Consider the following 24,539-nt stretch of genomic DNA (forward strand, 5'->3'; position numbering starts at 1 on the left):
TTTACTGTCCTAACCTAGTCCTATCAACTAATTTTTTTTTTTTTAAATTTTCACATTAAAAAGCAGCAACTGGATGTTCACTGATGTGCGTCAGTGATCAGTGCTCGACGGCTGTAGGACACAAGCACGGACTAAAATCAGTAAAAAATACTGTAGTATAGTATACATATATTTTTACTGTCCCTAATCTAGTCCTGTCAGTTAATCTAAATAATTTCTTTTGATTTCGTTTTTCACACACAAAAATAACAACTGGAGGCTGATCACTGATGTGTGTCCGTCATCAGTCCTTGAGTGCTGTAGGACACACCCACAGGTGTGGTGCAAAGAGGGAATAAAGAAAAATGGACAGGAAAAAAAATCCTTGCCAAAAGCGAGCACAGACACTAATTGGTGATGTACGTCTTATATGCGGCTTGGCAGCTGTAGATGGCACACACTGAGTAGTGCAAAGATGGATGAGAAATAATAGATGGGGACAAAAAATGTCCTGGAAAACAGTGAGTACGAGTGCAGATCAGTGATTTGTGTCACTGATCAGCACTTGATGGCTGCAGGACGCACTCACGGAGTTGCTGCAAAGGGAGGAGGGAGAAAAAATAGAAGGGGACAAAAAAAAAGTCCTGGAAAACAGCTATCACCAGTGTGGATCAGTGATTTTTGTTACTGATCAGCGATTGACGACTTCAGAATGCACAAAAAAGTGCTATATTTCACGCTGTGCTGGGTCTTTTACTGCCACAGGCTTTTTGAAGCCTGTGCAATTACATCTGCTGGTGCTACTGCTGCAGAAGATGAAAGAAGGACATTCCTGATCTTTTCTAATCTACCCCATTCCCACTCTCCCCCCCTTTTCACGCCTCCTGATGAAGTTTTAAATGAAACGTGCGTTGGGGCTGCAAAGACACCTTCATTAATATTGCTATATATATGTAAGTTCTTATCATTCTGACTTTTATGTACCCTTCTTGTGTTAACAGTCCCTGCAACAATGCTTGGCAACCTCTGGCTATATACACTTTTGTTCATTTTTTTGTATGTTTTTAATTGTCTAAATAAAAATAATATTCTAAAGGTATGTATACCCCTTTTAGTGTTGCAGTATTGAATAGTTCGAGTTTTGTCCACTGCGTACTTTATATCATGGGTAATTTGAAGATAGGCTATGTACAGTAGTGTTCAAAATAATAGCAGTGTGTTCAAAAACATGTTAATCACAAAGTCGTTATACTAGTTTTTATTTCCATGCTTTGGGAACATTGCACACTGTTTTCTAATTCAAAACATGAACAACCAAATGATAGCATGATGCTTTCATGAGCTAGAAGTGCAAAAATTAGCACCAAAAAATCCGAAGACTGGATAACATTCAAACTCCAAAATAAATATACAACTAGGAGAACAAGCGAGCATATACATATAAAACAGCAAAATTTATTATTCACATATCAGAAAACTTCAAAGCAATAATAAGATCGTACAAAAGGACATAGTACATGATACATGGATGGGAGACCCATCCCAAACCCCGTACAGCACAAGTACTGATAATTAGGTATACCAACCCCCAAAGTCGATAAAATGCATTGTGATAAAACACTCCAGGATCGGCTTTGCTGGGGTCAAAGGTCACGTGCGTTCAGCATGAAACTCAGGCACAGAGCTGGGACTCGGGTGAAACTGACCCTGAGTCAGGTTTATAAACGGTGAAAGCAATGCAAAAAAGGAAATAAAACATAAAACAAATCCTTGCCTGTCCGGCACTAACTAAACAATGGACAACCTAACTACCAACTGGCGGGCTTCTCCCGTCCAGCCAAACCAAAGTTGCAGTGGGCACTGCTTCCACTCACGTGTGTCTCTCACACAGACAAGCTCTCTGTGTTCCCAGGCTGAGACACTCACACAACCACCAGGCATCCTTTTATATCCACCTCCCATTATTCATTAGCAAGCAGGTGCGATACTGACCAGACTAGGCCACATAGGAAAGGAATCTGGGCGAGATATACCTGCCCTCATCCACTATTCCCACATGATTCTCACATATCCCCCCCTTCTGCTCAGACCACTCCGGTCGAGCAATGACACCCGCCAAACAGTGCACTCGGGACAGGGCATCTGCATTTCCCATCTGTACCCCTGGGCGGTGCTCCACCGTAAAAGTGTAGGCCTGCAGGGCAAGGAACCACCGGGTCACCCGGCTATTCCGTTCCTTGTTCAAGTGCATCCACTTGAGAGGGGCATGGTCAGTGATCAGTCTGAACTTTCGGCCCACCAGGTAATATTTGAGGGCCTCTAGAGCCCACTTAATGGCGAGGCACTCTTTTTCTACGACTGCATACCTTTGCTCGTGTTTATTCAGCTTCCTGCTGAGATACAGGACTGGGTGTTCCACTCCGTCCCTCACTTGTGAGAGTACGGCCCCGATACCGGTATCAGAGGCATCCGTTTGTACCACAAACTCACTGCGGAAGTCCGGAGTCACCAGTACGGGCTGAGAGCAAAGTGCCCGTTTTAGGCTATGGAAGGCTTCTTCAGCCACTAAACTCCATTTAATCATGACGGAGTCTTTCCCTTTTGTAAGATCCGTCAGGGGGGTAGCGATGGCTGCAAAATTGGGTATGAACCGGCGATAATAACCGGCGATCCCCAGGAAGGCTTGCACCTGCTTCTTGTTGACAGGTTGTGGCCAGTCCTGAACCGCCTGAATCTTATCAACCTGGGGTTTAACAACACCCCTCCCAATTACATACCCCAAATACCGGGCTTCTCCTAGCCCGATGTGACATTTCTTGGGGTTCGCGGTTAGACCTGCCTCCCACAGGTCATCAATCACAGCTTGTACTTTCTGGAGATGAGTCTCCCAGTCCAAGCTGTAAATGACAATGTCGTCCAAATAGGCCGAAGCGTACTGCCTATGTGGCCTCAGGACTCGATCCATCAGTCTCTGGAAGGTCGCCGGTGCTCCGTGCAGACCAAACGGCATATACACATACTGAAATAGACCTTCTGGGGTAGCAAATGCTGTCTTTTCTCTGGCAGCCTCCACCAGAGGGATCTGCCAATACCCCTTTGTTAGGTCTAGGGTCGTAATATACCGGGCTTTTCCTAACCGATCTATCAACTCGTCGACCCGGGGCATGGGGTTGGCATCAAATTTTGAGACCGCATTCAGTTTCCTGAAGTCATTGCAGAACCGGATGGTGCCGTCCGGTTTAGGAATTAGCACAATCGGGCTGGACCAAGCACTGTGCGATTCCTCAATGACACCTAACTCTAACATTGCCTTCACTTCTCGGGAAACGGCTTCACGGCGCGCTTCCGGGATTCGGTAGGGCTTTACGTGAACTGTGACACCAGGTTCCGTTACGATGTCATGATTTATTAGCGTAGTCTGCCCGGGTTTTTCTGAGAAAAACTTTTGGTTGTGAAGTAGAAACTGCCTGACCTCAGTCTTTTGCCGCTCCGAGAGAGTCTCTGCAACCCGTACCTCCGGTACGGTATGCGAGCAGACAGGACGGGCCAGCTCCGCTGACAAGGCAGACCGATCCTTCCAGGGCTTTATCAGATTTACATGATAAATCTGTTCAGGTTTCCGTTTACCTGCCTGGTATACTTTGTAGTTTACTTCACCAACTCTTTCCTTGATCTCAAAGGGGCCCTGCCACTTTGCCAGGAACTTACTGTCCACCGTGGGGACCAGGATCAACACCCTATCTCCGGGTGCAAACGTACGGATCTTGGCGCCCCTATCATAGATTCTTTTTTGGGCTCCTTGAGCCTGTATCATGTGTTCTTTGACAATAGGCATAACAGCCGCAATACGGTCCTGCATTTGTGTGACGTGATCTATCACTGTTTTAAACGGAGTGACCTGACCCTCCCAGGTTTCTTTTGCAACGTCTAACAGTCCGCGAGGACGTCGGGCGTACAATAACTCGAAAGGCGAGAATCCCGTGGAAGACTGGGGTACTTCCCTGATGGCAAAAAGCAAATACGGAAGTAAATAGTCCCAGTTCTTCCCATCCTTGTCTATCACCTTTCTCAGCATCTGCTTCAGAGTTTTATTGAACCGTTCGACCAACCCGTCTGTTTGAGGGTGATACACGGATGTGCGTAACGGTTCGATTTGTAACAATCGGCAGAGCTCCTTCATTACCCTGGACATAAAGGGGGTCCCCTGGTCGGTGAGTATCTGTTTTGGTATACCGACCCGACTAAACACATGCACCAGTTCCTTGGCAATCGTCTTGGTAGCCGTGTTACGCAAAGGGATGGCCTCCGGGTAACGAGTGGCATAATCCAAGATGACCAGGATATGTTGGTGTCCACGTGCAGTCCGTGGAAGGGGCCCAACTAAATCCATCCCAATCCTCTCAAACGGGACTTCAATAATAGGTAGGGGTACCAAAGGGCTACAGAACCGGGGCTTAGGTGCAGAGGTTTGGCAGTCAGGACAAGACTCACAATATACACGGATATCGTGATGCATGCCTGGCCAAACAAAACAGTGTAATATCCTTTCGGTGGTTTTCTGGACTCCCAGGTGACCTCCCATCACATGTCCGTGGGCCAGGTCCAGCACCTGCCGCCGGTAGGGTTTTGGCACGACTAATAGTTGCACCGTATCTTCCCCCTTTTTCTCTATCTGATAGAGTAAATCATTCTCCAGAACCATGTAAGGATATGCCAGCATAGAGCCAGGTTCTACGGGTACCCCATTTATCACTTTTACATTTGTCCTAGCCTGAGAAAGGGTAGGATCCTTTATTTGCTCGCTTTGGAAGTCATCTTTCTGAACTTCTAAATCCGGCAAACGGGGAAGTGGATGGCTGTCAGCCTCCTCCTCTTCCCCGGTCTCCTCCGTATCACCCGCCATGACTGAAAACGGGAACTGCAGGTCATTTCCCGCAGACTCTTCCCCCGAGTCTTCCGGGGAGACCTCTTCCCGGGGTTCGGGACCCACACGCGCCCTGGGAGAAGAATCATGTACACTATTACCCAAAGGCATCAACTGATTCTCCCACAATTGCCAGAAGTGGGGAAAATCCCGGCCCAGGATAACATCATGCAATAACGCCGGGACGAGTCCCACTTTATGTTGCACAGACCCATAGGAAGTTGTAATGCATATGACCGTGGTGAGGTACGAACAGGTGTCTCCATGTACACACGTTACAGAAAATTTGTCTGATGGTCCAGTCGGGGCTGACACCAGACTGGCCTTCACCAGAGTCACCACACTTCCCGAGTCTAACAATGCCACCACATTTTTGCCATCAACAGTTAAATCACACAAGTGTTTTTCCACATCCTTTTGACCGGCATTCACACTCACTACCCGTGCAACCATAGACATGCGGGTTTTAGAGTCTGTGACGTCGCACTGCATGGGTTCAGTAGTGACCGGACAGTTCGCAGCAATATGTCCCATCTCTTGGCAGCGGAAACACCTAACAGGCCCCTTGCTTAGACCATAGTTCGTTACTCTCGGCCTCGCAGAGCGGGCAGTACCGTTTTCCTCCCCCACTGTCTTAGGGATTTTTCCATCTCCCCTACTCCCTGGAACAGTCTTACCGGTTCCACGTGGAGATGATGAAGAACGAGGTGGGGTAGCGTCGTCTCGGAGTCCTTCCGCCACGGAGTAACGTTCAACCAGATCCACCAGTTGATCTGCCGTCGTAGGATTTCCATGGCTTACCCACTTCCTCAGGGCTGGCGGTAGAGCTCTCAGGTACTTGTCCATGACGACTCTCTGGATTATCTCTGGCGCTGTCAGCACCTCGGGTTGTAGCCACTTCTTCGTCACGTGGATCAGGTCGAACATCTGTGACCGCGGTGGTTTATCCGGCTGATAAGTCCATTGATGCACTCTCTGTGCACGGACAGCGGTCGTCACTCCCAGCCGGGCCAAGATCTCGGCTTTCCGTTTGTCAAAGTCCTGCGCAGCTTCAGGCTCTAAGTCATAATAAGCCTTTTGGGCCTCACCGGAAAGAAACGGGGCAATCAGGCCGGCCCATCGTGCCTTCGGCCATTTTTCTCGCACTGCCGTCCGTTCAAACGTGGTCAGGTATGCCTCAACGTCATCTTCGGTCGTCATTTTCTGCCAGTACCGACTCACTTGAATCACTCTCGACTCGGCTTCCAGGTTAAGCTCAGGTAAGCTTGCCAAGCGCTGCGCCACCTGCTGGAGAAGCGAACGATCGGTAACTGTCATGTCCACCAACTCCTTCAGCTGGGCCATCATCACCCGATTAGCTTCTTGCTGGACGGCGGTGGACTGTACCAGCGCTTTCACCACGTCCTCCATGCTCATGCTTGCAACGTGATGCCAGCATTCTCCACCACAATGTGATAAAACACTCCAGGATCGGCTTTGCTGGGGTCAAAGGTCACGTGCGTTCAGCATGAAACTCAGGCGCAGAGCTGGGACTCGGGTGAAACTGACCCTGGGTCAGTTTTATTAACGGTGAAAGCAATACAAAAAAGGAAATAAAACATAAAACAAATCCTTGCCTGTCCGGCACTAACTAAACAATGGACAACCTAACTACCAACTGGCGGGCTTCTCCCGTCCAGCCAAACCACAGTTGCAGTGGGCACTGCTTCCACTCACGTGTGTCTCTCACACAGACAAGCTCTCTGTGTTCCCAGGCTGAGACACTCACACAACCACCTGGCATCCTTTTATATCCACCTCCCATTATTCATTAGCAAGCAGGTGCGATACTGACCAGACTAGGCCACATAGGAAAGGAATCTGGGCGAGATATACCTGCCCTCATCCACTATTCCCACATGATTCTCACAGCATATATTCTGAAATAAATAGCAGGACTACCATGAGACTACAACAAGGGGGCAGTAAAGAACCCGTATATAAGGGCAGGCATGGGGAACCAAGGATGAACCAAAAAATCCCTCAGCCCTGGAATGCTATACCGGCATCATGTAACCTAATTGGCAGAGTGTCGTCCACAACAGATTAAATAAGGACCCTAATAGGTATATAACTAAGGTGAAACAACGCTTACCTGGAAGACAGGTATAGGACACCAGGTAAGGATCCAGAAAAACACCCCCAAAACATAGAGGAATAAAAACGGAATCCAAAAAAGAGGAAGGGAGACCACTCTACATATATGAGAAAATGGTCACCATGGTGATAACATAAACAATGAAGGCCTCCATAACCATACTATAAAAAGGAAGAGAAACTTAAAGACTCATTTAGGCCAAGGGGTGTTAAGATATTTAGACGTACTATCCAGCCCTCCTCCCGTTGGGCCAGATGTTTCTTATAATCACCCCCTCTTAAACCTAGGTGGATACTCTCAATCCCTCTGATTTGAAGAGAGCACATGTCACAATTGTGTTTTAATTTAAAGTGATGTGGCAATGTCTTCAAACAAGAGGGATCTAACTCTTTTTGGCAGCACGGATGTCCCTGACGTGTTCACGGACTCAGAATTCTCTTGATTTTAAGCCAATGTATATCAGAGATCAACCACATGTGGCATAGTAGATTGCGTTCATAGTGCCACATGTGATATGCTGTCTGATACTGAATTCCGTGGCTCCATCTGAGGAAACAAAAGAGAAACTCCTAAGAACATTAGTGCATGCCACACAGTGGCCCCAAGGAAAGCAGCCCACCACCGGGCCCCTTGTAGTGAAGGGATTCACAATGGGGGGCACGTAATGACGTCTGACCAAAAGATTGGCTAGGTTAGGAGATCTCCTAGCCGTCATGGATGGAGTCACACCAATAACGGATTTAAGGGAGGGTTCCATGGCCAGAACTGACCAATGCTTGTGCAGAATGTCTCTCACAATCACCCACTCATGGTTATACGTGGTGATAAATCTAACCCTGTTCTCCCCTGTTTTATCGGCCCTCGTATGTTGAGGATACAATAAGTCATTGCATGGTGTCCTTCTGGCCCTGTCATAGCCACGTCTGATGCATCTGTGGCTGTAACCACGATGTTCAAATTGAGTGGTTAAATCAGCCACCTGAGAATAAAACTTCTCATCCGTAGAACAAATTCGCCTCATCCTTAGGAACTGTCCCACCTGGACAGCCCTAGCAGTAGATGGCTTGTGGGTGGACTCAGCATGAAGTAAAGCATTAACAGAAGTAGACTTCCTGAAAACGTCAGTCTAAATTTTCCTGCTGCTGTCCACTTGTAAACTGATGTCCAAGAAGTCAATTTTATAAGGATCATATTGAAATGTCAGCCTGATGTTAAGAGAATTCTAATTCAAAACATGCAGAGAAATGTATATAATTTAACCACATACAGAAAATAACAAAACATGAACATTGGGCTGTTCTAAAAAATAGCAGTGTCTGCATTTGTCTTTACAAACTCACAATATGGACTATTTTTTGTGAATTTAGCATTCCTGTGAATCACTAACCTAATATGTAGTTGTATACCCACGGTTTGTTAGAACTACTTCACATCTATGTTGCATAAAGTCAACCAACTTCCGGTACCTGTCAACTGTTAATCCAGCCCAGGATGCTCAGACTACATCCCACAATTTTTGGCATTTGTTGACTTTGCCTCAGAAACAGCATTTTTAAGGTCACCCCTCAATTCTTCTATCGGCTTAAGGTCCAGGGATTGGGCTGGCCACTCCATAACCTCAATTTTGTTGGAATGGAACCAATATTTTGCTTGTTTACTGGTGTGCTTATGGTCGTTCTTTTATTGAAATACCCATTTCAAGGGTACATCCTCTTCAGTGAAAGACAACATGACCTCTTCAAGTATTTTAATATATGGAAGCTGATCCATGATCCCTGGTATGCGGTAAATAGGTCTGGTACCATAGTAAGAAAAACATGCCCATCTCATAATGCTTGCACCACCATGCTTCATTGTTTTCAGAGAGTACTGTGGCAGAATATCGTCTGATGAACTGTCTGCGGCCCCTGGACCCAAAAAGAACAATTTTACTTTCATCAGTCCAAAAACTGTTTCTCCAATTCTCTTTAGGACCGTTGTTGTGTTCTTTGGAAAATTGTATCCGCTTCAGTACATGTCTTTTTTTTTAACAGTGGGACTTTGCAGGGACTTCTTGCTAAGAGATTAGCTTCACATATGTGTGTTCTATCTGTCACAGTACTCACAGGTAACTTGGGACTGTCTTTGATCATCCAGGAGCTGATCATTGGCTGAGCCTTTTCCATTCTGGCTATTCTTCCATCCATTCGAATGGTAGTCTTCAGTTTTCTTCCACGTCGCTGTGGTTTGGCTTTCCAATTTTAAAGTATTGGAGATCATTTTAGCTGAACAGCCTATAATTGTCTGCACTTCGTTATAAGTTTTACCCTCTCCAATCAACTTTTTAAAGTTTAAAGTACGGTGTTCTTCTGAACAATGTCTAAAACAACCCATATTACTCAGGCTTCCAACGAGAAATAATAATAATCTGTTTATATAGCGCCAATATATTCCGCAGCACTTTACAGTTTAAACAGTTTTAAACACAACAGTCATAAGTAACAACGTTAACAATATTACAATAAATTAAAGCAAAATAGAACAAATGCATGTACTGTACAGTTGTGGCCAAAAGTATTGACACCCCTGCAATTCTGTCAGATAATACTCCGTTTCTTCCTGAAAATGATTGCAATCACAAATTCTTTGGAATTATCTTCATTTAATTTGTCTTAAATGAAAAAACACAAAGGAGAATGAAGCAAAAAGCAAAACATTGATCATTTCACACAAAACTCCAAAAATGGGCCAGACAAAAGTATTGGCACCCTCAGCCTAATACTTGGTTGCACAACCTTTAGCCAAAATAACTGCGACCAACCGCTTCCGGTAACCATCAATGAGTTTCTTACAATGCTCTGCTGGAATTTTAAACCATTCTTCTTTGGCAAACTGCTCCAGGTCCCTGACATTTGAAGGGTGCCTTCTCCAAACTGCCATTTTTAGATCTCTCCACAGGTATTCTATGGGATTCAGGTCTGGACTCATTGCTGGCCACCTTAGAAGTCTCCAGTGCTTTCTCTCAAACCATTTTCTAGTGCTTTTTGAAGTGTGTTTTGGGTCATTGTCCTGCTGGAAGACCCATGACCTCTGAGGGAGACCCAGCTTTCTCACACTGGGCCCTACATTATGCTGCAAAATTTGTTGGTAGTCTTCAGACTTCATAATGCCATGCACACGGTCAAGCAGTCCAGTGCCAGAGGCAGCAAAGCAACCCCAAAACATCAGGGAACCTCTGCCATGTTTGACTGTAGGGACCGTGTTTTTTTCTTTGAATGCCTCTTTTTTTTCTCCTGTAAACTCTATGTTGATGCCTTTGCCCAAAAAGCTCTACTTTTGCCTCATCTGACCAGAGAACATTCTTCCAAAACGTTTTAGGCTTTTTCAGGTAAGTTTTGGCTAACTCCAGCCTGGTTTTTTTATGCCTCGGGGTAAGAAATGGGGTCTTCCTGGGTCTCCTACCATACAGTCCCTTTTCATTCAGATGCCGACGGATAGTACGGGTTGACACTGTTGTACCCTCGGACTGCAGGGCAGCTTGAACTTGTTTGGATGTTAGTCGAGGTTCTTTATCCAACATCCACACAATCTTGCGTTGAAATCTCTTGTCAATTTTTCTTTTCCGTCCACATCTAGGGAGGTTAGCCACAGTGCCATGGGCTTTAAACTTCTTGATGACACTGCGGACCGTAGACACAGGAACATTCAGGTCTTTGGAAATGGACTTGTAGCCTTGAGATTGCTCATGCTTCCTCACAATTTGGTTTCTCAAGTCCTCAGACAGTTCTTTGGTCTTCTTTCTTTTCTCCATGCTCAATGTGGTGCACACAAGGACACTGTCATGTCCGTCATGTCTGCCATGTCTGTTTTGTCTCAAGAACTCCTGGAGCGATGTGCATGCGCATATTTTGTCTGCTATCCTGCATGTTCCCTTGAGCAGTGTGCACACTCACCTCATGTCTGAGCTGCAGGATGACTGCTCTGCGTTCTGCAATCATGTCTGAAACGCTGATCATGTGACGTTTCCTAAAGATCCTGCACTATCTGGATCAGCAATCATCTCGTCATGTCTAGAACTCTGATCATGTGACCTGTCTAGGTTTCAGCACTGGATCTGCAGTCGTCTCGTCATGTCTGGAACTCTGATCATGTGACTGCGCTCTGTTATCCTGTGGATCTGAACCCGGAAGTGCTGCCCTGGTCCTGACCTGGAAGAGGAGGTGCTATGCCCTATATCAGGCCGCCCCTTCCTATGCTCAGGGCCGGAGTATTGTGTGGTGTCCCTGCATGGCTGCTTGGTCTGTGGGGCGCTCCCTCTATTCTGTGCCCTTGCACTCTGCTCTGTCGTGCATCTCTACACACGCTCCGTGCTCGTATTCCGTCTCCGGTATTGTGTCTTGTCTAGTGTTTGTCCTTTTTGCCATGTTTTGTCCCTGCTCTGCTTTGCCTTGTAGTCCTTGTCTGCTCTGATTCTGTTCCGTGTTTCTGTCCTTGTCTCATGTCTCGCTCTGCTTTGTGGCTTCAGGTACCCTGCCTCTGTCTCTGTTCCTGGCGTGTCCTTACACGTGCAGGCCTCCGCTTTGAACCTGTCCCTGGCGTGTCTCTACACGTGCAGGCCTCCGCTCTGAACCTCTCCGTGGCGTGTCTCTACACATGCAGACCTCCGCTCTGAACCTCTCCCTGGCGTGTCTCTACACGTGCAGGCCTCCGCTCTGAACCTCTCCCTGGCGTGTCTCTACACGTGCAGGCCTCCGCTCTGAACCTCTCCCTGGCGTGTCTCTACACGTGTAGGCCTCGCTCTGTGCTCTGTCTAGTTCCAAGGTCCTTCCTTGGCCCGGCTCTGGGCTTCGGCCTACGCTCCGCTGTTAGACTGTCCCTGTCCCTGGCATGCTCTTTGCATGCACAGGTCTCTGCCTAGTTCTTTGTATTGTCCCTGATGTTTCGTGCGCCCTTGCACTTTTCGCACCAGGCTTTGCCGTACTGTCTGTATGCGTCTCTGTCCTGTGTCTTTGCCTAGCCCTGCCTTGTGGCTCCGTGCCTCCGTGCACGTGCCTGGTCGCCTGTGCCTGTCTAGTGTGCCTCAGCCATGCCGCCTCTAGCCGTGCTCGCCTGTGTGCCTCAGCTGTGCCCCGTCCAGTGCTATAGTGGTCTGGCTGCGTGGCCCCGCAGCGATGCCGCCTCTAGTCGTGCCCGCTTGCAACTGCCATCGTCGGTACCACCTGCCGGTGCTCCCAGCCGTGGTCTCCGTGCTCTCTTGCACGCACGCTGGTTCTCGCACTGTGCCTTTTCGTGCTACTCTTGCACAAAGCCTTTGTCTCTTTTACTCTGCTCTGAACCCTAGTTTGCCTGCCGGATTCCGTAACCTGCCGACCGCTGCCAGAGGTCCGGACTTAGATGACTGCGGCCTGATGTCCGTAGCCTGATTCCTGGACCCTGTTGGTCGATGCCAGCACCCCAGATTCCGATGCCATTGAACCCTTCCCTGGCGTGCCCTCGCATGTTCAGGCCTCCGTCCTCGTACCCGTCCCTGGTGTGCCCCTCGGCATGCGCAGGTCTCCGTTCTGAGAATCTGATCCTGGCGTGTCTCCTAGCACGCACCCTGTTTTGTCTCCTAGTGTATCTCCCGGATTCCTGAAGCCTGCTGACCGCTGCCGGAGGCTTGGAGCCAGATCCCTGGACCCTGTCTGTCCTTGCCAGCCTTCCGGATCCCGATGCCTCGCACCCTGTTATATGGATTCCGTGTGTTCACCTTTGCACCTGTTTTGCCTAGAAGAGTTCCTCAAGCCTTGGACCTCGGCGTGCCTTGCACGCATCTTGCTTTGTGTTTTTGTGTGTTCACCTTTGCACCTGTTGTACACTGAAGCCTTCCTTAAATGAAGTCTACTTGAACTAATGCTTTGTCTCATCTTGTCTTGTTTCCCTGAGCCGGCCGTCTGGTCCAGCTGCCGTGGTGGCTCACCCCCTTGGTCTTGCCCCTGACACTCCCTGTATAGGGGGTGGTTCTCATTAGGTCAGCTCGCCCTAGTTGGGTGGGTGCCACAGCCCAGAGGGTCCACTCTTTCTAAGAAGAACGACTCAGGACAGAGGTTGAGTCAACTTTAATCCATGTCAACTGCAAGTGTGATTTAGTTATTGTCAACACCTGTTAGGTGCCACAGGTAAGTTACAGGTGCTGTTAATTACACAAATTGAAGAAGCATCACATGATTTTTTGAACAGTGTCAATACTTTTGTCCACCCTCTTTTTTATGTTTGGTGTGGAATTATATCCAATTTGGCTGTAGGACAATTCTTTTTTGTGTTTTTTCATTTAAGACAAATTAAATGAAGATAATAATAATAATAATAACAAAGAAGAAACTGAGTATTATCTGACAGAATTGCAGGGGTGTCAATACTTTTGGCCACAACTGTACAGCATATCCTGGCTTCACCCTTAAATAAGGACCACCTGATTCACACCTGTTTCTTCACAGAATGATTGACCTCACTAATTCAACTACACACTGCTATTATTGTGAACACACAGCCTTTCAATTAATTATTCTAATACAGACTCAAAAACCTGTAGACCATGACTGCGGAGTCTGTTGGATTTTTTAGAATCTACTGCACCAACTTGCGCTTTGCTCATCTCTTCCCACTTGCCCTGTAGCTGTGGCAAGTCGGGTTCATATTTGTGGGGTTGATGTGGCAAACACTGGATGTTTGGACCCCCCCATTCAAGTGAATGGGGTCCGGGTTCGGGTCCAAGTACTGTTCTGGTACCCAAACCCAAACCTTTTTTAAGCTGTCCGGCCGAACCCGCTGGACCTGAACATCCAGGGGTTCGCCCATCTCTCCAGCTGACAGATTCCTTTAATTACTTATGCTCAACTAATTAGAATTGCCTTTTTTATAATAATAAATAAACTAGACTGCTTCACCAATATAAGTTTGGTTTATAAATTCAATTAACCAAATTTTTGTGTCAATTCTTTTTTTTTTCTAGTTTGTTATTCCCAGAAGAACAACGCACAAAGCTTACAGAGCAAATTCTGATGTTAGCTGATGTAGAACCAACATTGCGACCTACTGAACTGTCAATGAAGCATTTCCAAGGATTATGTAATGCCTATAGAGAACTGTGTGATCGGGATCCAGATTTATTCGCCTATAACTTTAGAGAGGAACTTCGTCAGAAAAAAATAAAGAGTCAAGATATCTGTAAAACTGAAGAAAATGATGTACTATGATTGTAATAGAATCATCATCACCATAATAATGCCCTTGTAGTAATTTTATACGGAGTGATGGCATGGCTTCAGAAGGCCACAAATTTATTATAAATGTATTATTAAAGTAGGAGTAGCCATAATTGATTTACCCCATTACCAGGAAAATGTTAAAAATCAGCAGGAAATTTGATTTATTTATTTTTTGTCAAAATAAGAACATTACTTCCAGAGAGGAGTCTTTTGTGCATTATATGAATCTGGAGTGTACAATGTTAGTACCTATGAATTAGCCAATGATAAAAAAAAAACATTAAAACCTAACTTTTCAGATAAAACCTACTTTGTGTTCTCTACAATAGTTAAAAAAAAAATTTTCTTGCCGTGTTTATAAAAGGAAAAAATATTTTTTTAGAAAACCCTCTTAAACTAAAAACTCAAGTGTAATGATTGACAAAAATAAATAAGGTGTAAGATCTCCTACTGTGCACGCTTTATAACCTATTCACTGATGGGTAATAACTGGCCTGTAGTTGAGTAATCGCTAGTACCCGCACCGATTCAGAGAATGGAGAAATTCTTGGCTATGGCTGGCAGTCCCATATAAAAGTGAATAGAGAATTTATGTCAGCCGCTGATTTTAAGGGGCCACTTCAGAGCACGGTTTTTGGTGTCGGTTGGATTCCCAGCTGTTAGATCCTCAGCAAATACAAGCTATCAACTGTGCTTTAACCCCTTAACGACCAGGGGTATTTTTGATTTTGCATTTTCATTTTTCCCTCCCCTTCTTTCCAGAGCCATAACTTTTTTATTTTTCCGTCTATATGGCCATGTGGGGGCTTATTTTTTGCGGGACGAGTTGTACTTTGAAATGACATCATTGGTTTTACCATATCGTGTACTCGAAAACGGGAAAAAAATTCCAAGTGCGGTGAAATTGCCAAAAAAGTGCAATCCCACACTTGTTTTTTGCTTGGCTTTTTTTGCTAGGTTCACTAGATGCTAAATCTGAACTGCCATTATGATTCTCCAAGTCATTACGAGTTCATAGACACCAAACATGTCTATGTCCTCTTTTATCTAAGTGGTGAAAAAAAATTCCAAAGTTTGCTAACAAAAAAAAAAAAAATTGCGCAATTTTCCGAGACCCGTAGCGTCTCCATTTTTCATGATCTGGGGTCGGGTGAGGGCTTATTTTTTCCATGCCGGGCTGACGTTTTTAATGATACCACTTTTGTGCAGATATGTTCTTTTGATCGCCCGTTATTGCATTTTAATGCAATGTCTTGGTGACCAAAAAAATGTAATTCTGGCGTTTTGAATTTTTTTCTCACTACGCCGTTTAGCGATCGGGTTAATGCTTTTCTTATTGATAGATCGGGCGATTCTGAACGCGGCGATACCTAATATGTGTATGTGGGATGTTTTTTTACTGTTTTATTTTGATTGGGGCAAAAGGTTTTTTAAATTTTTTTTATTTTCAAACATTTTTTTTTTATTTTTAGCATGCTTCAATAGCCTCCATAGGAGGCTAGAAGCATGCGCAACCCGATCGGCTCTGCTACATATGGGCGATGAGCAGATCTCCCATATGTAGCAGATTTACTGCATTGCTTTCAGCGCCGTCCACCGGGTGGCGCTGAATGCCATATGCCTGGAACAACCATAGAGGTCTCATAGAGACCTCTCGTTGTCCAGGCAACATGACGCCGACCCCCGATCGCGTGACGGGGGTCGGCGATGACGTCATTTCCGGCCCGGCGGCCGGAAATGCTATTTAAATGCCCACTGTCAGCTTTGACAGCGGGATTTAGCTAGTTAATAGGCCCGGGCGGACGGCGATTCAGCTCGCGCCTATTGCGGGCACATGTCAATTGTTCATAACAGCTGACATATCCCGGCTTTGATGCGGGCTTAGCGCCGGAGCCCTCATCAAAGCAGGGGAGATGTCTGATGACGGACTGTGTCCGTCATTGGACATTAAGGGGTTAAAGGGAACATGACTGCTGCCTTTCCCCTTCAAAATTGTTACTATGTATATACAGTCGATATAAAAAATCATCACACCCCTGTTAAAATACCATGTTTTTGTAATCTAAAAAACTATACCAAAAATAATCACTTCAGAACTTTTTCCATGTTTAACCCCTTCATGACCTTGCTATTTTTTGGGTTTTCGCTTTTTGCTCCCCATCTTCCTGATGCCATAAGTTTTTTATATTTTTTGGTTAATATGGCATGTGAGAGATTGTTTTTTGCGGCACGAGTTGTACTTTTGAATGACATCATTGATTATACCATATAGTGTACTGGAAACCGGTGAAGAAATACCAAGTGTGGTGAAATTGCAAAAAAAAAAAGCGCAATTCCACAATTTTTTTTTTTTTTACCTATGTTCATTAAATGCTAAAACTGACCTGCCATTATGATTCTCCAGGTCAGTACAAGTTTGCAGATACCAAACATGTATAGGTACTTTTTTTTATTTAAGTGGTGAAAAAGAAATCCAAAGTTTGTAAAAAAAAAAAAAACAAACAAATGGTGCCATTTTTCGAGACCTGTTGTTAGGGATGGCGGAACGCACTAAATATAAATAATAGGAAGTGCGTTCGCCGCCCGGGGTCCACTGTGCAGTAGGTGTATCAACCGCTGCTGAGTAATGGCAGACTCGCTATATGGCGGTATACCAGTATACTGCGCTCGGGTTAAACGTCACCCGAGGTGCGCAGAGCGGACTCTGTTAAACTCACAGAGGCGCTTTAGTACCAATAAAGCATAAACGCCGAGCCTGTTAGCTTCACAGGTCTCAGCTGGTGTGCACACACAGTATATGGTCACAGGACACGGCCCAAGGCAGAGGTCGATGTCCGTCTTGACCTACCGTGTGTGCGGCATCGCTACCGCGGACGCCAGTAAGTGCTGCTAACTGCAGTGCGGCGGTAACTACTGCCGCTGTACGACAGTGCCGTGAGGCATCACACTATCGGAAGCTAGTGTAGCGGTGCGGTATGCACTGGGGCGTATGACTGGCGCTGACTATACCTCTAATTCCCTATCCACATGCGTAATATCAGAGGGAAGGGGTTTCATAATGAGTCAGTCACCAGAATCATACATCCATCACCATTCACACATAGCAAGTATAGTCTATACTAGCGCATGGGCGAGCGGCCATTCGGGCCTTTTATAGCCATGCGCTTCCGGGACCTTCCAGACCTCCGAGATGGGCCAATCAGATCAGGACAAGGACCTGAGCACGTGACCCCCGATCTCCACTGGAAGATCGTCTCATGGGCATGCCCAGTAGCACGGCGAGAGGACTTAGCCTCTGGAGTGGTTTCCTGCAAAGCAGGTTGCGCTACCATTGCTGGTCCCGAGGTGGCAGCAACATCCAGACCCAGAGACTGGTCTGAGCAGGGTGCCTGGATCGCCGAGATTGCTGTGCAGGTCCCTGAGCGGTCGGAAAGGAATGGGAGACCGCTGGATGTATGGCTCTGGATTCCCGCTGTGCAGCTGCAGGAATCAGAGGCCTAACACCCGTAGCTTTTTCTTAGTATTTTTAGGGATCTGGGGCTGGGTAAGGGCTTATATTTTGTGCGCCAAAGCTGACATTTTATTGTTTATTTTTCTTGTTACCATTTTAGGGTAGATGTGCGAGATTTGTGATGCACATCTGGTTTGCATGAGTTAAATGCCACTGTCAGAGATTGACAGCGGAATTTAACATGTTAACAGCCGCAGATGGCTCTCAATTCCACCTGCAGCTGTTAGAGGTACATGACAGCTGATCAAATCCGAAAAGGACCTGAAAGAGAAAAAATAGCAAAAACAACAAAAACAATAAAGAAACGTGCCAGCGTCAGCCATTTATGTGTTGCAGCATGGACCTTGAGCAATGTCATTGCAAAGGGCCTTGCCCTGTGATGCAACATAGTACCCTTCAATTATAATAATCAGGAACACGAAGAGTTATAGCCAAAAGGAGCCATGGTAGCATAAGTCTCTCAGGTGTTGCGTCTTCTGCTGGATGCCTCAGACCATTCAGTTTGCAAGTGATGGGGTGCAGGTCTCTTAGAGTTCATGGATGAGCAGTCAGAGGACAGGTTCCAATTTTTGCACAGAGTCATAGCATCTTCTGGGGTATTAGCTATATGTCTGAAACCGTCTTTGTTTATAATTAGTTTCACTGGAAACCCCCATTTGTACTGCACTCCTTGCTCCCTAAGACTTTTAGTTCTTTCAGTAAACTCTTCTCGCCATCGTGACTGTGGATAGATCAGTAAAAATAGTTATGTTGTGGAAGCATTCTGGAAGTGATTGTGGCTTATGGCTTATTTCCATAATTTTTTCTTTAATGTGAAAAAAGTGTTCTTTCACAATAGCGTCCCTTGGGATTGAGGGTGGGAGGCTTTTAGGTTTAGGTAACCTATGTGCACGATCCAGTACTAACTCAGATTGAGATGCCTCAAGCATGATAGCTGAAAAAAAGTCCATCATGAAATCTTTAAGCTTGGACACCCTCAGATGCTGGGTAGAAGCGGGTGAGCTTAAGGGGGCTTTTTTTTTTTTTTGCTTCTTCCTGACATTTTTAGTCTCCTTCATGGTTCACTGGTGTCTCTTTATCTTCCAGTACTTGGGTCAACAGTTTTTGAATTGCTGCTTGCTGCTTTAAGGCCGTGGAGCACCGGAGCTCTTCAGCTATTGTCTGCCTCAATGTGCTGCTAGCCACGCCCCCGACAGCTGATCAAATCAATTAATGGGTTAGTATCACCTACAGGCTGGAGTCAGACGCAACGTATGAAAAATTGATCCGATTCTCTCACCCGAGAATCACAGCAATGTTCTCCATATGGTGATCCGTATGTAATCCGTTTGCAATGCGAAGATGCGATTTCCTCGCATCTAAGTATCCATGTGACATCCGTATGCTGGGATTTTGTCACTTGCAAAATGAGCATATTATGGATCCATGGCCCGAAATGTCAACATGTCATATCGGCTTACCTTCAACACTACTGAGCGGATTCTTTTACACTGGAGAAGTGATTATTATAGAAAAAGGGATAGAAGGGTGGACACGCCTACATCATCTAAAATGCAGGTAATAAACCTCTCAGAGGTACAACTAACTCCAATACAGATAGAGGTTCTGAGTCTAGGACTTTCTTTTTCACCTACCGCACCTTTTAATTGCTTTACAGCGATAAAGGACCTCCACCTATTTGCAAGAAAATTAATACTTAAAAAGTTGCACAATAAGAATGATAATGGAGAGGAGTGGAGTCATAGTGAAATGGATGCTATCGCTATTTTGGAGGAGCTTAATGAGGAATATGAAGGACCTGCTGAAAGGGGTAAGTTTAGACACCCTGAACCAAAAAAGTTTCCCCCCCTTAACCTGTACTCAAATGTGGAACTCTTTGTTAAATTGGTAACACAAGATTTTGAAAAAATTTCTAAACATATCTCCCACGGCAATCTCTCCTTTGCCCAGAGGAAGGCACTTCAAGAACTCAGTAACCTCAATGAGGTAGTGATTAAACCCTCGGACAAAGGGGGAAATGTCGTTGTGTGGCCCACCATATTATATGAGAGGGAAGCTCTGAGACAGCTAAGAGATAGCAACTGCTATCAAAAAATGACCTTCAATCCTACTTCAGCATATAAGCAAGAAATTGAGATGATCTTGCAACAGGCTTTTTTAGATGGGCTCATCAGTCGAGAACTAAGGGACAATCTCATACCTGAATTCCCTAAGGTGGCGTGCATATACTTTATACCTAAAATACACAAAAGTTGCACAAATCCACCAGGACGACCAATTGTATCTGGTAATGACAGTTTATGTGAGATTGTGTCTAAGTATCTTGACTTCCATTTAAAACCTCTAATCTTTGAGCTTCTATCTTTTGTGAAAGATACAAGTGATGTCCTCAGGAAAATTGAGGGTATTCCTTTTGAAGAGGACATGTGGCTTGTGAGTATTGATGTTGAATCCTTATACACCTCTATTCAGCGTCGTGATGGTATACAGGCCAGCCAACTGTTCCTAAAGATGTCTAATTATGATGACAAATTTGTCAATTTCCTGGTGACTTTGTTAAAATTCACCTTAGAACACAATTACTTTATGTTCAGGGAAACTATCTACCTGCAAAAACAGGGAACGGCTATGGGGGCGGCATTTGCCCCCTCATATGCCAATTTGGTTTTGGGTAAATGGGAGAGGGATATTTTTTTTACTCGCCCTGTTGCATTCATTGAGAAGGTCCTGTTCTGGGTCCGCGACATAGATGATATTCTTGTAATTTGGCAGGGGACAGAGCAGGACCTTCTCAATTTTTTGGACATACTTAACAGCAATCTCATTAATGTCAGACTCACATGTAAGTACAGTCAGTCGGACATTGATTTTTTGGACATCAGAATCTCGAGAGGAATAGATGGGTTCCTACAAACGGATGTACATCGTAAAGAAACAGCAGTAAATTCTATCCTACATGCGGGATCCTCACATCCAAAATCACTGGTGGAGAGCATTCCAACTGGACAATTCCTTAGGGCGAAGCGAATCTGCTCAAGTGAAGAGGCCTACCAGGGTCAAGTGGATGATTTGACACAGAGGTTTATATCCAGAGGTTATTCAATGCGCAGTATAAGCAGAGGAATGAGAAGAGCTAATCAAGCCAAACGAGTAGATTTACTTGTGCAGAAAAAGAAGCCCATGGAAACACAAAAAATACAAAAAGTAAGGTTTATTTCAGCATTTAATGATAAATGGCATGAAGTCAAACAAACTCTGGAAAAATACTGGCCAATTCTTATGACGGATAGAACACTGGAAAGATTCGTTCCCAGATATCCCTCCATCACATATAGGAGATCGACAAATCTTCGGGACAAACTGGTGCACAGCTACCATCGTGGACAAAAGCCTGGTAGAATTTTTGGATCGAAAGGTCAAAAATGGGGGGTTTTCCCCTCTAAGGAGTGCATTTCGTGCCCTAATATGGTACAGGCATTTTCATTTATGTCGAGCGATGGTAGTAGAACGTTTAATATCACCCAGCACATTACCTGTAACTCTATTGGTGTAGTATATTATGCCACATGCCCATGTGGGAAAATATATGTGGGCATGACCTCCAGACCACTAAAAATCAGAATTAGAGAACATTACAGGGACATTAAAAATGCTCTCGAGACAGAAGATGACATCACTCTCAAACCAGTTCCGAGACACTTTAAGTTGTCCCATGACAGCAATCCTAAATTACTTAAAGTGTGTTGTATAGATAAGGTCTTTATCGATCAACGTGGTGGAAATTGGAGGAAAAAACTGGCCCAGATAGAAGCTGAGTGGATATATAGATTAGCTACAGTACAGCCCAAAGGACTTAATGAGGTTCTGAGCTTTGCCTCTTTCTTATAAGTGGTGTGGTTAATTCATTTGCTTTATGTGTTTTTAATTATTTTTTATTGTCATTTTTATTTTAGTGCATTGCATCTTTTATATCTCTATGATCTCTCTGTGGTACATATGGGCAAACTGACTGTAGCATCGCTGATTCCAGTATGGAGATTGACCATTCGTCGAGCCGCAACAAGTATAGGATTTTGAAGAGAAATTGTTCCTATCCATGAAAAATCCGGACGATCAGTGATCCCTTGGAAGCATGATGGACATGTGGAGGATTTTTATTGAGTGACCCCAATACATATACCTATGCGTCTTGAGTGGTCTTACTCACATTAAGATATAAGGTTATGTCTGACTGTTATATTGCTATGATGCCTTGTAATTAATCTCATTAGATCATCTTTACTTTATATGTACTTTAGTGATTTGTGAGATCAGGTTTTGATATAACACTGTAAAATGAATGAGGGGTTAAATTATTTATATGAAACCTAATTCCCTTTTATAGTAGTAATTCTGGGCATGGTATACCTGGTGTTCGTTTATTCAGTGATCACGGGTGTCCCCAGTGGATGTATCCCCCAATATGGGAAATTATGACTAAGTGAGTCTTTTATTCTCACAGACAATTGTTTCTGTGGAATTGAACATGCCGTTGTGATGTATTTGTGCCCTGGAATGAAAGCATTAACTTTCATACTGCTTATTTATGCAGGGAATTTTATGTACAAAGACATTGGTCATATGACATTTAGTGTTTCTTTCCATTTCACTACGTTTCCCCTCATTCCCCTTCCCACTGCTCCTTTCCAATACACTAGCACTCCCGTGCACACTCTGCGGGTATGTGTTCGCTGGATCCCGGAGCCACCCATCTGCCTTGACACGTCTGGTGGAGGAGGCGCTCCGGAGTCCTCGACGTCATCTCGCAGCGTAGTGCGTTACCTTGGTGACACGTCCCCTGTGGTTTGTCCCTGCCGCGCTCACATCATGACGTGTCTGATGGGAGGTGGCCGGGCGGCCGTGGGATGCGCACCGGGATGACGTCACAAGACGGGCGCTGTGCAGTTGTACTTTCACACATGTGAGTGATTTCTGTGATTATATCCCTATATATGTTACCCGGAGAGTCATGTAGCCATACCTACTCACCCCCCCCAGGACGAAGCTAAGGCGAAACGCACGTCGGGGACTTCAACATCATAAGGTCATATACCCATTATTTGCTATGTCTTAGAGGATAGTTGCATTATGTTCAGGGGATTGGATTATACTATGGGGGAACCCTAGCCTGTCCTTGTCAGCATTTATGCATTGTCATATTTTGAAAGTCACCTGACCACATGGAATTAGGGCTTACATTTTTGCTATATTGGTTACTTCTTCACATGGTATTGTGTGCTCTCTGATTATATTTATTACTCTATTACTTATGTACAGAGATGTAATCTAGCATTATAATAGTACATTCAGCACAGAATTCACATATGTATTTCATGATGTATCCTTAGTGGTTCCTCCATGTAGCTTCAACTCCATACATGCTAACATCATGATACTTTCTTTATTTATTTTTACACTAAGTATATTACACTGTGATGTACGTGTATCCCTTAATGCAGCTCCAGACATTCATCTGAGATATATGCAATTATGTTATCTGATTGGCTATCCATTTCCTTTTTATAATTGTCTTGTCTTTTTCTATCAATCTAATAAAGCTTTGTGTATTTTATGGCTATATGCTTCCTGAACTTGTTTGAGATATATATCTTTTACTCTGGGTTTTGTCCCAGCATTTTGGGGAGCCTTACCCAGTGATTGTGGATCCGAGGAGGCGTAGACTAATGTGGGTACATCAGCTTATGAGGCGACGGCTGACTAAAGGGCATTTCCACGGTCTGTATGTTTCACTATGCTGCCATCCTGACAAGTTCTACCATTATTGTTGGATGAGCGTGGCCACATTTGACATTCTGCTGGAGCCTGTGCACCCTGGGATCACCTACAAGGACACAGTGATGCGCAAGTCTATTATCGCCAAGGAGCGCCTTTTAATTACTTTACGGTATGTAAAAAACCTATATGTTACGTATGTTTTTTATGTGGTTATTTGCTAAATACACTGTTCCCTTCATTTTGTGGGAATAGTTTAGTCCCTTTTTTTTTAAATTATTTTTGTAAAACATTTTGCCTTTCACAATCCCTGCTATTTATAATTAAAATATGTTCCCTAGACGTGGTATACTGATGTCACTTGTTGAGCCTGGGCTTAGTTTGCACTGTCCCTAAATTTTATGGTGTCCTAAACTCGTACGATGATGCATGGATATGTCCTATTCTAATTTTTTCTCTTTGTTTCTTCTACAGTTGTGGCCAAAAGTATTGACACCCCTGCAATTCTGTCAGATACACTCAGTTTCTTCCTGAAAATGATTGCAAACACAAATTATTTGGTATTATTATCTTCATTTAATTTGTCTTAAATGAAAAAACACAAAAGAGAATGAAGCAAAAAGCAAAACATTGATCATTTCACACAAAACTCCAAAAATGGGCCTGACAAAAGTATTGGCACCCTCAGCATAATACTTGGTTGCACAACCTTTAGCCAAAATAACTGCAACCAACCGCTTCTGGTGGTTACTGGTCAATGAGTTTCTTACAATGCTCTACTGGAATTTTAGACCATTCTTCTTTGGCAAACTGCTCCAGGTCCCTGACATTTGAAGGGTGCCTTCTCCAAACTGCCATTTTTAGATCTCTCTACAGGTGTTCTATGGGATTCAGGTCTGGACTCATTGCTGGCCACCTTAGAAGTCTCCAGTGCTTTCTCTCAAACCATTTTCTAGTGCTTTTTGAAGTATGTTTTGGGTCATTGTCCTG

At 44.7% G+C, this 24,539-nt stretch overlaps 1 protein-coding gene across 5 annotated transcripts in view; it reads left to right on the forward strand.

The window, feature by feature from the left end:
• The window catches only part of TFB1M (transcription factor B1, mitochondrial), a 329,682-nt gene extending 306,288 nt beyond the window's left edge, over positions 1 to 23,394 (forward strand). For 4 of the 5 annotated variants that reach the window (XM_073585709.1, XM_073585710.1, XM_073585712.1 and 1 more), the window contains one exon: positions 14,011 to 14,575. In XM_073585709.1, the coding sequence (XP_073441810.1) occupies positions 14,011 to 14,254 (244 nt within the window). In that variant the 3' untranslated portion in view covers positions 14,255 to 14,575. Of the gene's footprint in view, positions 1 to 14,010; positions 14,576 to 21,730 lie in introns of those variants that run through there. The other variant, XM_073585711.1, reaches the window with a different exon arrangement.
• Positions 23,395 to 24,539: the final 1,145 nt, after the last annotated feature.

This window comes from Dendrobates tinctorius, unplaced genomic scaffold (assembly GCF_039654945.1).
Source record: "Dendrobates tinctorius isolate UK_male_01 unplaced genomic scaffold, ASM3965494v1 ptg000087l, whole genome shotgun sequence".
Lineage (NCBI taxonomy): Eukaryota > Metazoa > Chordata > Amphibia > Anura > Dendrobatidae > Dendrobates > Dendrobates tinctorius.